General features: G+C 36.0%; 1 protein-coding gene across 2 annotated transcripts in view; it reads right to left on the bottom strand.

Annotated features, from left to right (window-relative positions):
• Positions 1-13,780, bottom strand: part of LOC106867327 (rap guanine nucleotide exchange factor 4) — a 139,472-nt gene that overhangs the window by 69,175 nt on the left and 56,517 nt on the right. For both annotated transcript variants that reach the window (XM_014912167.2, XM_052967308.1), the window contains one exon: positions 6,894-7,039. In XM_014912167.2, the coding sequence (XP_014767653.1) occupies positions 6,894-6,957 (64 nt within the window). In that variant the 5' untranslated portion in view covers positions 6,958-7,039. Of the gene's footprint in view, positions 1-6,893; positions 7,040-13,780 lie in introns of those variants that run through there.

Here is a 13,780-nt window from a genome sequence, read left to right as displayed (position 1 = left end):
ACCACCACCACTACTACTACTACTACTACTACTACTACTACTACTACTACTACTACCACTACCACTAAACTACTACTACTACTTCTACTACTACTACTACTACCACTACCACTAAACTACTACTACTACTTCTACTACTACTACTACTAGAAAGAATACATTAAATAATATAATCTTGAGGGAAGGGACTAGTTGATTACATTGATCCTGGTGTTGTCATTGGTACTTAATTCATCGACGCCAAAAGGATGAAAGGCAAAGTCAACCTCGGTAGAATTTGAACTAAGAATGTAGTGATGGGGGAAATGCCGCTAAGCATTTTGTCTGGGGACTAATAATTCTGCCAGCCTAAATAATATAATCTGAAATAAATATGAAATGGGATGGCCACAACTGGAACACCTTTGACCACAAGTCTGCCTGATCTCAGAATTGACCTGGGGTTAAACAACAACAGCAACAACAATGAATGCCAAAATACACTGAACCAATCGATAAATGTGGTTGTTGCAGTTACAGTTGTATCTATAGACTACATCAAGGAATTATTAGCCAGACATTTTGAAGTTTCCAAAGTTGCTAAGGAATTTCAATTAACCAAGCCATTTATCAGAAAAAGAAGAAGAAAAAATAAGAAACAAAAAGAATATGATATATATATAAAAAGTCACATTTTAGGCAGACAAAGAAAAAAATGGATATGAAAGATATTAATGTTCCAATTCTTGTGGTTTCTAATTGGAGAAGTTCTTTATTTATTAATTTTTGTTTTTTTTATTTTATTCCGTCAAAAAAAAAAAAAAAAAAAAAAAAAAAAGAAAATAAAGTACACCAGAAATCATTTTATTTTCTCTTCTGCGTATTTTATTCTCTGTCTTACCATTTCTCTAATGATGTTTACTACTAAAATAAAACATGCCAAACTTTGATATAAATAAATAATATGCATGAGTGGGGATGTAAGCATGTAGGTATGTATTTACGTATGCCGTACATATGCACGTATATGTATGTATGTATGTATGTATGTGTGTGCGTGATGTATGTACATATGTATGTGTGTGTGATGTATGTACATATGTATGTGTGTGTGTGCACATGCATAAATGTATATACAGGAATTCTTCGCTTTATGGAAGTAATGCATTTCTGAAAAGCTGGTTGTAATGTAAAATTCTGTAATGTGAAATTAATTTTCCTATTGATTTTTATTTTTTGGCAACTGAGATTGCATTCCTATGGACATTTTCAGGGGGAAAAAAGGACAAGAAAACAACAGAGAACAAGCAACACATTCACCTTTATGCATGAAAATAACTATTTCTAACCATACATTGTACAATATAAATACATGAAAACAAAAACATTCCAAAAGGAATAAGTGAAGGAATTGATAAGAATCCTAATATCATAAGAGTACTTTCTTAACACAAAAGAAGTTGACTATTGCGTGAGAGGTGGAGGTGGAATGAGCATTACTTGAAGAATGAGAGACAATATTTACTATCTTATAGTTCATTATCATGAACATCAGCTTAAAGAACTTATCCAAAGTCATTTGTTGTTTCTGATGCATCATCTCTTAGTACAGTTCAGTATAGGAACTGAGCTTGTTGTAAAAGCCTCTTGTAATTTTTGTTACATTTATGATTAGGATCATTGTCAGTAAAATCCTGCAGACCTTCCTCTATAAGTGCTAATTCTTTGGCAATAATTTTTGTAATCAGTTGAAGTGGCTTTGGGTGGAACTTCCATTGTCTTAACTATATTCTCAGCTTTTCCTTTTTATAACTGCATCAGCTTATCATTTGATAAACTTTCTCTCAGGGACACTAGCAAGTCACCCACACCATTCTCTATGACTTCTTCAAGTCCTACATAGTTTGCAAGTGTCACAATATCTTTCTGAAATCAATGTATACATTTTGCTTGAAGAAAACTTGTAATGTATGGATACAGTCTGGCCATATACTCTTCTGAGCAATATTCAATGTTGAAGGTCTCACGTCATCCCATGACTCAGCTATATTATTCACAACATCCATTATCTTGAATTTCTTTTAGAAATCTCTAACTGTAGGTTTATCCTCCCTATCAATTACTTTCATAAGTTGTTTGAAAGTTCTCATTCAAGTTAGCTATCACACCTTGATCCATTGACCGGAGCAAAGAAGTTGTATTCTTGAGGATATATTCTATTCTCACTATATCCGAATGGTCATTTAAGTTCACTGAATGGCTTGGTGCATTGTCTAAAGGAATCAATGCTTTGTTAGAAATATTATGTCTGGCACTATACATTTCTACCACAAGACAAAAAACGTTTGTAAACCACTCTTTGAAAAGGCTGTGCTTTCTTATCTGAATGCCAAACCAGAGTTAGATTAAACTTTGTGTAACCCTTGAAAGCCCTTAGATTTTTCAGTGTGATACATGTGTAGGGGCTTTAATTTTATATTACCAACAGCACTTCCTACTAAAGGAAGTATCAGACAATTTTTGGAAACTTTAAATCATGGTATTGGTTTTTCTTCTTGAGATATAAACATTCTTGCAGGCAAGTGCTTCCAGAAAAGTGCAGTTTCATTAATATCGTATACTTGCTCTAGTGTGTAGCCCCCCCCCCCCCTTCAGCAATCCTTTTCTTCAACTGCTCAGGATAATTGGTTGCAGCATTTGTATCAGTGCTCTCAGATTCACCAGTCATTTTTATGTTGTGCAAATTCATGTGCTCAGTAAACCTTTCAAACCAGCCTTTACTAGCCAAAAAGGGATTTTCATTTGAAATTTTACCTTCCTTTTTTGACATATCATTATATAAACTTGTGGCTCTTTTTTGAATTATTATCGTATTTATCAGCACACATACCAATTCTGGTCTTTGGTCCATATACTCAAGAGTTGTTTCATTTTAAGCATTACATAAGATCTATGGAAAAATAAGGTCTGGACAGTTAATGGTGTAGTTTCTTGAGCACTTGACATAATTTTCTCTCTGTTTTCATGTAGTGTTCCTTCTGTAGATGTTGCAAGGTTTAATGTTTTGACAAACTTAGTTCTATCTCCACATCAAGCCATTTTAAATTTAAGGTAAATCCAACAGTAGTGGTGATTAATTATCCACAAAAAATATGAAGTAAAAAAAAAAATAACCCAAGAAAGGTTTGCTTTGTCAGAGTATAAAATTGTCTTTTTCCTATGGATGCAAAATGAAAATGAGATGAAAATATGAAGGACTGAGGAAGAGAAAGTATTATATGATCACTGTTAGCTGAAGGGTCACTAGATTTCATAGGCAATTTGCTTCTTGCACTTCTGACTTAAGACATAAACACACGCACGCACACACGCACACACACACACACACACACACACACACACACACACACACACACACACACACACACACACACACACACACACACACACACACACACACAAGCTCACTCATGCACACACTGTCACACACACTTACGTGTTGGCATACATGCTGATATCTGTTGTAGTCAGTTGGATTCAAAAGTTGGTGGGTTGATAGTTGTTGATGTAGGTTGCATTAGTTTAAATGTTTGTGGTGGTGGACAGGTATTGTTGGTGGTGTAGTAGTCGTATTGTTTTTGCTAACTGTATTTTTGTAGCTGTTTAGTCTGAAGTCAATCTTCATAAACCTAAGATCAAAAGACATTTCATTGACTTTAAATATAGACCAGAATACCACATATGTTTTTATTTGAAATGGATTTGCTTATTTTGCTTATCAACCTCATGCCATATATTACTGTTGTTACAAGTAGTCACATTCCGGTTGATGATAGATAGATGGATACATAGAAAGATACATACATACATATACTCACATTATGTACATTATATATACATATGTTTATGTGTGTGCATGTATGTGAGTAACGTGATGACAGGTTTTCAAATCATTAATTATATACTTTGATCTTAACTAAAACACAAGTCACCAATGAGATAAGAAGTTTAGTTAACAATTTAAAACTGCACAATACGTATTTCTGTAAGAGTGAAATTAAAGACTTTATCCCAAAATTAACGGTCATACTATACAATTTCTGTGAGCAAGAAATACCATAATCTGAGATAGCTATAGCATGGGGGACGCCTGTTGCTACTTTGTGAGTGATTCTTTTGTGGCATTGGCATTAGTGCTTTTTATGTGGCACCAGCCTGAGTCACATATATATATATATATATATATATCTTTATCTTCTATCTTTTACTTGTTTCACTTATTCAACTATAGCTTTACTGGGACTTTACCTTGAAGAGCAATCTTTGTATTTTAAAGTCTAGTTAGTACTTATTCTACCAGTCTCTTTTGCTGAAGCAGACAAACCAATCACAGATGACAGAGACAAACAAAAATATATACCTTCTCGCTCTCCCTCTGTATATATACATATTCAATATATACAGGGGTTGGACAAAATAATGGAAACACCTAGCATCATAGCATCATAATTTTGAAATATCTATAAAACCATCAAAAGCTTGTTTATTTTTATATTTTTTGATTTATTATTAGTGTTGCTTAATATATTTTGTTAAAATTGCTGTTTCTTTTCAGATATCATCAGAAAAACGTAATTAAAATTCATTAAAATGACAGATCTATTGGACTTCCAAAGAGGTCAAATTGTTGGTGCTTGTATGGCAGGCACCAGTGTAATGAAAACATCCAAAATGTTTGGTGTATCAAGAAGTATCAAGAGTGTAATGGTGTATCAAGAAAGTAATGACAGCCTTTAAGAAAGAGGGAAAAACCTCCTCGTCGAAACAAAACTCTGGAAGAAAACCAAAACTTTCAGATAGGGACCGTCAGACTCTTACGTGAATTGTTAGAAAGGATCACAAGAGTACAGCTCCCAAAATTACTGCAGAGCTTAATGACCACCTTGAGAACCCAGTTTCCACAAAAACTGTTTACCGGGAGCTGTACAAAGCCAGGTTTCACGGGAGGGGTGCAATCAGAAAACCATTATTTTCAAAAATAAATGTTGCAAAGCATTTAGAGTGAAGTAAAAACTTACAGAATTGGTCCCTAGAGCAGTGGAAGAATATTATTTTCCCAGATGAGTCATCCTTTACCTTATTTCCAACCACTGGCTGAGTATATGTGTGGAGACAGCCAAAAGAGACATTTGACCCAGACTGCCTTCTTCCAACTTTTAAACATAGAGCAGGATCTGTAATGATCTAGGGGCTATATCTTGGAAATCCGCCAGCCCAATGGTTTGCCTTCAGAGCAGAATTAATAGTCAAGGCTATTTAAGCATTTTATCTGATCAAATCCATCATGTGGTTGTGGAACTGTTTCCGAAGGTAATCTTTCAGGACGATAATGCACCAATTGACAGCTAAAGTTGCTACTGAATGGCATGAAGAACATTCTAGTGTAATTGAACATCTTATCTGGCCACCATAGACCCCAGATCTTAATATTATTGAACATTTATGGTGCATTTTAAAAAAAACAAGTAAAGAGTCGATATCCTCCACCATTATCACTACAAGAACTGGAGACTGTTTAAGCTGAAGAACGAACAAAAATTCTTTTGGAAACAATTCAAACTTTGTGCAAGTCCATACTTCATAGAATTCAATCTGTAATTACTGCCAAAGGCGGTTCTACCCCGTATTAAAATAAATTTGTTTGAAATTTTAAGGTGTTTCCATTATTTTGTCCAACCCCTGTATATATATGATAGCCTTCCACAGTTTCCATCAACTAAATTTACTCTCAAGGCATTGGCTGATATTATAGTAGTAGACACTACTTGCCCAAGGTACCAAGTAGTGGAACTGAACCCAAAGCCATGTGGTTACAAAGCAAGCTTCTTAGCAATACAGCCTTGCCTGCACCTAAAAATATGAGTGAATTAGGTCTTACCCATATATATATATATGGGAGAATTTACGAAAAAACAACAGACGAAGACAGGCGGTGTAAACAACAAATGGATGTATTAGTTTAACGCTCAGGAATAGAGAAAGTTTTTGACGTTTCGAGCTACGCTCTTCAACTGAAAGGAACACAGAAAGAAATAAGGAGAGAAACAAGGAGAAAACAAATATAAATGTAGTGGTCAGCGATTATCATGGCGAATATATATATATATATACACACACACTGATTGTTTTTGTTTATGCACACATATAATACTCAGAAAACATTTTATTATAACTAATCTGTTTAAGAAGCATTCTATACTTAAATATTTCTTTTTGAATTATATGGAGGACAGACAGGATAAAAATTACCATGCCTTTATGTATGAGTGACCTATGTAACAAATCTGATTGCTTTTCTAAAATAGAGCAATGCCTTGAGAATCATGTCTGCCATATTTGTAAAAAACTTGAGATTACTCTTTGAAATCAATAAGTTGAATGTTCTAAGTGTCATGTTTCTATCTATGTGTAACATGCTCCTAATTTCTCAATGATTACAGACAAAAATGTGGTTCACTGTGATTCTATGCTGGATGGCTTCTAGGAATTGGTCCCACTATCAAACTGGTCCTTTCAATGTCTGACATGTTTGTCTTCTCTCACCTTCACTGTCAGAAATTCCATAATTGATCTCTGACTTGAGTATAGAAGTTACAGATATTAAAGTGTAGCAGATAAGTTGCCAGACAAATAGAACAAGTGAGATGTACTGGAAGCATGCCCTACATCTGCCTGAAAAGGGAAAGAATGACGACGATGACTATGATGACAATGATGATAAAGATGTTGATCAGGAGAAATAACAACTAACTGAAGAATTGTGAGAATGTTCATATCTGTACAAAGGAACAATTGATATAGTACGAAGGAGTAGTAATAAGTAATATAAAAAATGTTTAACAAAAAGTACTTACAAACAGTGCCCTTCTTGCTGTGAGATTCAAACACTAAAACACTGGCCAGTTCACGTTTGACCATTGTGGAGAGGTGAGACAGTGCTTTTATATGCAGTAATTCCTCGTAGATAATTTCCAAGTCCTCAGCTGTTCGTTCCCGGGACCTACAAACAAACAGATACTTATTATTTAGAATGTTCTTCAAAAAGTAGTTAATATAATATTTTAAAATAATTTGTTACATTAAAGAGAAAACAATGGGGACGGTTATTAACTATAAAGTTAGAATACTGGTTTTGAGTATGGCTGTGTAGTAATGAAGTTTGATTTATGACCACATGATTCCAGGTTCAATTCTACTGCATTGGACCTTACTCTAAGTATCTTCTACCATATCCTCAAGTTAACCAATACTTAATGTGTGCAATTTGGTAGATGGAAACTGTGTGGAAGCCCACTGTATATATCATATACATCATCATCATCATCAAATTATCATTATGTTAACGTCCACTTGCATAGGTGAGATGAAATTTGTTGAGGCAGGTTTTATACAGCCATAAACCCTTCTGGTCATTAACCATCACCCGTTTCTGAGTGAGGTAATATTTCCCTGGTCAAAACAAGGACACATGAACATACACAAAAATACATGAAGAAACAGATAGATTGCAAGGGTCTTTCAGTTTCCATCTATCAAATTCACTCACAAAGTTTTCATCAGCCTGGGCCATAGTAAAAGACACTTGTCCATGGTGTCATGCTGTTGGACTGAACCTAAAACCATTTGGCTATGAAATGAATTTCTTAATCACACAACCATGCATGCATGTATATATAGTATGCATGAATGCAAGCATATATTGAACACTCACCATCACTTTACATGTATACAAGAAAACTGCAATTATTGATTTTTTTTTTCCTTGCATACTGGGTCTACTCTAGGTACTAAGGCCCAAAATTTTGTGGGAGGGGGCCAGTCGACAAGATCGACCCCAGTATGCAAGTGGTACTTATTTTATCAACCCTGAAAGGATGAAAGGCTAAATCGACCTGGGTGGAATTTGAACTCAGAACGTAAAGACAGACAAAATACCGCTAAGCATTTCGCCCGGCGTGCTAACGTTTCTGCCAGCTTGCTGCCTTCAGATGAATGTCAGATTGTAAAATCAAGGATGGAATTAAGTTCGTAATTTTTAAAGGATTATCTACTGGTTTTTCCATATCTATCACAATAAAAATGTTATGAATGTGCCTGGTGGTGATTTACTGTACTTGATAAGACACATCAGGCGAAGTAAAATTGCTGTCTTCCACACATACAGGCTTGTCTTTTAGGTGCCAGTACCACTTAAAAAGCAGCCATGCTGGTGTTGTGTTAATACACCTGTACCAGTGCTGCATAAATGCACCTATGCAGGTGGCATGTAAAAAGGAGCCAGTACACTCTGTAAAGTGGTTGCTGTTAGGAAGAGCATCAAGCTGTAGAAAAGCATGCCATAACAGACAGTTGGGGTCTGGACAGCTCCCTGCTAACCAGCTCCATGTCAAACCATCCAACCCATGCCAGCATGGAGAGTGGACGTTAAACAATGATGATGATGATGGTTTAAATGTTTACCATAAAGACTGCCGCAAATGTTGGCCTGAGTAGCGAACCTACAGCCACTCTGTCTCTCTGAGCGCAAACACGGTCAACTAGATAGTGAAAGGGGACCTTGGCCGAGCATTTTAAGGTATCTCAGGTTGTTTGATTGTAAGATGTATATACTGTTTGCCTAAGAATAGTACACAAGATGTACCGTTAACTAACCATAGAATATATAGTAAGAATATTCTGATCCTAGTTAGAATATATAATAAAAACACCAAGATGTTTTCAATATAAGACCTCAAACTTGCAAGCCACTGAATATATTTTACTTTAGAAAACCTATGTCATATACAGATTTCAATGCTAACATGAAAGTTGTAAACTTCATGACCCAAACTGTCACACTGAACACAAAAGTATAACACTCTCTCCCTGGTCTATTATCCATTTACAAGAAGAAATCATTGAAGCACATTATATATTGTAGTACATGAAACAGTGAAGGTGTGTGACCAAGTGGTTAGTGTTGGGCTCACACTCATAAGGCTGCAGGTCCAGTTTTATTAAAAACTACTGGTCCTTGCTGTATAGTCATAACCAGGACAGGACAGAGGCACATTGTGAAGCTGTCGTAGGGTGCTGAATACTTGGCTCTGTTTCTGGTGTAGCTTATAATGCTGTGAAATAAGATGTTTATTGCTGAAGGATTAGGCTACAGTGGGTTAATTTGTTGGGAACAGATTAGGGTTTATGACAGGTCTGTGATTTCTTCCATAAGTACGAAGCCTCAAATTTGGTGAGTGGTGGGGGGATATAGTTGATTACAATGACCTATGCCATATGTCTAGTAATTTATTTCATTAATCTCAGAGGTATGTAACACATTGTTTGTTATACACTATTATTTTTGTTTTCTGTTGGTGAAGGGTGATACATGAAGGCATGGATGTCTGGTAAGAATCTTGTTTCTCAGCCACATGGCTCCAAGTTCAGTTCCACTGCATGGCACCTTGGGCAAGTGTCTTCTACTATAGTCTCAGGTCAACCAAAGCCTTGTAAGTGGATTTGGTAGATGGAAACTGAAAGAAGCCTATTGTGTCAGTCCGTCCATCCATCCATCCATCCATTCATCTCTCTCTCTCTCTCTCTCTCTCTCTCTATATATATATATATATATATATAAGTGTGAGTGTCTTTGTGTCTGTGTTTGTCCCCCACCATTGCTTGACAACCGGTGCTGGTGTGTTTACATCCCTGTAATTTAGTGGTTTGACAAAAGAAATCACTAGAGAAAGTACCAGGCTTAAAAAAAAAAACAAAGAAAAAACAAATAATAAGTACTGGGGTTGATTCATTTATCTAAAAATTCATCAAGGTGTTGCCCCAGCATGGCTGCAGCCTAATGATTGAAACAAGTAAAAGATAAGAAGGACAAAAGATATTTGTGACCACTCAGATATATTTCTGCAGAGCTTTGCCTTCTTGACTATGTTTCCTATATATGATATGAATGTTGAAACAGTGTCACATGTACTTCCTAGTATGCTTGTCCCTTCTGTGTGCACGTGCTGGTGCTTGTGTGTTTATATAGTTGAGTATTATAGTATAACCTTATATTGTTAGAATGAAGGGACATTTGGTGGTTGATGCAGCATAACCACCAACTCTACAATACAGTCTCTCTCTCTCTGCCTATGCAGTACAGTCACCACCAACGCTGTACAATCTCCATGTATATGGTACATTCTCTATTCTTTCCCTTATGTATATCTCACAGTTTGAATATTGTGTTCATGCTATTTCTGCATTGCATGTAATTTTTATAGATCATAAATAACAATTGAAATGATGGTATACATGATGATGTTTATGATAATGATATATGTGATGGTGGTAGTAGTGATGGAGATGCTGCTACTGCTGCTGATAAATCTGATGAAAATCACGACAATGGTTTTTGTGATTATGATGATGATGCTGATTATGGTTATAACAGCTTCCTGTTGGTGTTAATAGTAAGACAAATTATAACATGCTTCTCCTACTCCTACTCCTCAGCATCATGATGGCCAATATGAATCCCCAGTAACAATAATGATGAATATGGCACTGACAATGGTGACTATAAATAACAGTGATAACAACAAAAACAACAAACAACAGCGAACAAAGAAAATTAAAGGAACATTATGAAAGAGGGTTCAAATTACAGTGACAGCAATAGCAAGTGCTCTGGCTTCTGTATGGAGAGAGAGAGAGGGGGGGGAGGGAGAAAGAAAGAGGGAGAGAGAGGGGGAAGGGGAGGGAGAGAGAGAGAGAAGAGTGGGAGGAGAGAGCTTGAAGAAGAAAGAGAGAGAGTGAGAGAAAAGAGTGGAAGTAGAGAGAATGAGAGAGAAAGAGAGAAAAGTAGGAGGATGAGAGAGAGAGGAATGAGTGGGAGAAGAAAGAGAGAGAAGAGGGAGCAGAAGTGAATAGCAAGAGAGTGGGAGAGAAAGAGAGAGAGAGAGAGAGAGAGAGAGAGAGAGAGAGAGAGAGAGTAACAAAACAATAAAGAAAAAAACAAAAGCAACGGTGGAACAGAACGGAAGAACTTTCTAGAACAGAACGGAAATGGTAGAAATAGAAGAGAATTGGATTCTTGATTCTCCAGCAAGATGGCTTCAGGGATGTTAAATAGAATTAGTGTCAAAGTCTGTGAATATTGATGTTTATAAATCAGCTACATGGTATCATGTATCATATGCGCAGGGAGTATATGTCGTCATCATCATCATCATCATCATCAATGCATCCACATTTCCCATGCTGGCATGGATTGGATGAGACCTATTTGAGGTAGTGTTGTATGGTTGGATACCCTTCCTGTTACTAACAATTGTTTCTCAAGTAAGGTGCTTATTCATCAGATATCTCACACAAGGAATCTCTCAATGGCTGGACATGGTTTTATGGTAGGCATAGGCAACAAAGCTGCTGGTAAAAATGTCATTATTTGTGGATTAACAAGGCAACCAGTTATTTTATGGGGAAAAGATCTCCACAATCTTCAAGCAATCCACTTAAGAATGCTGGTAACTGTCTCTCTTTTGGGTGAGAATACATGAAGTTACATGAAAATATGCAGGAATTCATAATAAAGACATAGATCAAGGGAGGAAACTTATAAGAATTTCTTGTTATCTTCCTTGTACCAACCATGGATTTTTGCAAGAATTTGTGTTCTCCATAGTTTAATTAATTCCTTATCTTATGCAAGAACATTCATACACTCCCATTATTTTATATATATACATCATGTAATTTGTTGATGTTTGAGCATGTACATATCATTTTACTCTTTTACTTGTTTCAGTCATTTGACTGCGGCCATGCTGGAGCACCACTTTTAGTCGAGCAAATCGACCTCAGGACTTACTCTTTGTAAGCCTAGTACTTATTCTATCGGTCTCTTTTGCCGAACCGCTAATTGACGGGGGACAAACATACACACACAAACACACACACACACACACACACACACACACACACACACACACACACATATATATATATATATACATATATACGATGGGCTTCTTTCAGTTTTCGTCTACCAAATCCACTCACAAGGCTTTGGTCGGCCCGAGGCTATAGTAGATGACACTTGCCCAAGGTGCCACACAGTGGGAATGAACCTGGAACCATGTGGTTGGTAAGCAAGCTACTTACCACACAGCCACTCCTGCGCCTATTAAGATTTCACAAGATTTTGCTGCAAAATTAGTCCATGATGTTGCAAGTTCACAAAAAAATATTTAAGTTCATATACATGTATTTTTGTGAATCATAATGTGTCATGAATATATGTTATGCATATGTGATACATATATGTGTATCTAAGAATTTCAGCATGAATTCCTGGGTATCATCATCATCATCATCAACAAGTGTTTTAGATCCGGGTTTTTTCCTCGTTAACGGGGGTAGCTGGATCTACCTCAATGCCATAGCAACTGAGGTAGGCAGGTGCAGCCCACCCCAGCCTTTGGGCTGGCTGGTGTCCATTCTCATTTGCTATCAGGAGGCCTTTTTGGAGCTGGATTTTCTGTACATATACCTGTGTAATGCAAATTGTACATATAATCAATATCCAAAATTTTAAAGTTTTACCCTGGTTAGATAGCTGGTAAAGTGAGTGAGTGAGGGGAGTGGGAGTCAGGCTTCAAATTTCATAGTATGAATTGATGTTTGTGCATGCAAGGGGAGAAGGTTTCTTCCTTAATATTCAAAATGTTCTCTGTTGATGTTATGTTTAATTTTTCTGTGATACAGAAGTCACACTTGCTGCCCCATCCTCTATATTTGCTGGTCTTGACTATGATATCCCAATTTATATGGGGTTTGTGTGTGCCTCTATTTCTAAGGATCAATACCAAGCACAATATGCATTACACTAATATACTCCCTGGAAATCCTGCTGAAATTCTTAACTACAAATATATGTATAACATAAACACAACATATATTCATGAAATCACACAATTCACAAAAATATATGCATATGAACTAATAAATATATTTCTGAAATTGCAGCCTCATAGACTAATTTTAAATCCACAAATGATAATTATTCACATGCTCAAACATCAACAAAAGAAATGCTGTAGAAATATATATGTATTTATAAATGTGGGAGTGCATGAACAATATTACAGAATACAATTAACAAATTAATCGATCTATGGTGAACACAAATTCTTGGAAAAATCCAGGGCTAGTGCAAGAGATAGCAATTCAGAAATCCTTATAAATCACCTTCCCTCAACTGTGTATTTATTCTGGAATCCTCCATAGTCTTGTGTAATCTTATGTAATCTCATCCAAAATGGAAACAATTACCAACATTCCCAAGTGGATTGCTTGAAGATAGTGGAGATCTTTTCTATATGAAATCAATGGTTGTATCGTTAATCCACACAAAATTTTATATGCACACACACACACACATATATATATGCACACACACACACACACACACACACATATATATATATACACACACACACATACATACACACACACACACACACACATGCACACACATATATATATATATATTGAATCCAAACAAAGAAGAACAAACAAGAAAAAACAATGACGTGAGGACGTGGTACAAGTACTGTATTATCAGATGCTCAGGAAAGGAAAGAAAGAGGATTTTAGGTTTTGAGCAAAGCTCTGCTTCAGAAATAGAGAAAAGTCCAAAAGAAGTGAAGATGGAGGAAGAAAATCGCCAAAGATACACTCACATATATATATATATATATAT

The sequence above is a fragment of the Octopus bimaculoides genome, chromosome 4, assembly GCF_001194135.2.
Source record: "Octopus bimaculoides isolate UCB-OBI-ISO-001 chromosome 4, ASM119413v2, whole genome shotgun sequence".
NCBI classification, from domain to species: domain Eukaryota; kingdom Metazoa; phylum Mollusca; class Cephalopoda; order Octopoda; family Octopodidae; genus Octopus; species Octopus bimaculoides.
Note: the sequence above shows the minus strand (reverse complement) of the source record. Positions and strands in the feature narration are given on the sequence as shown.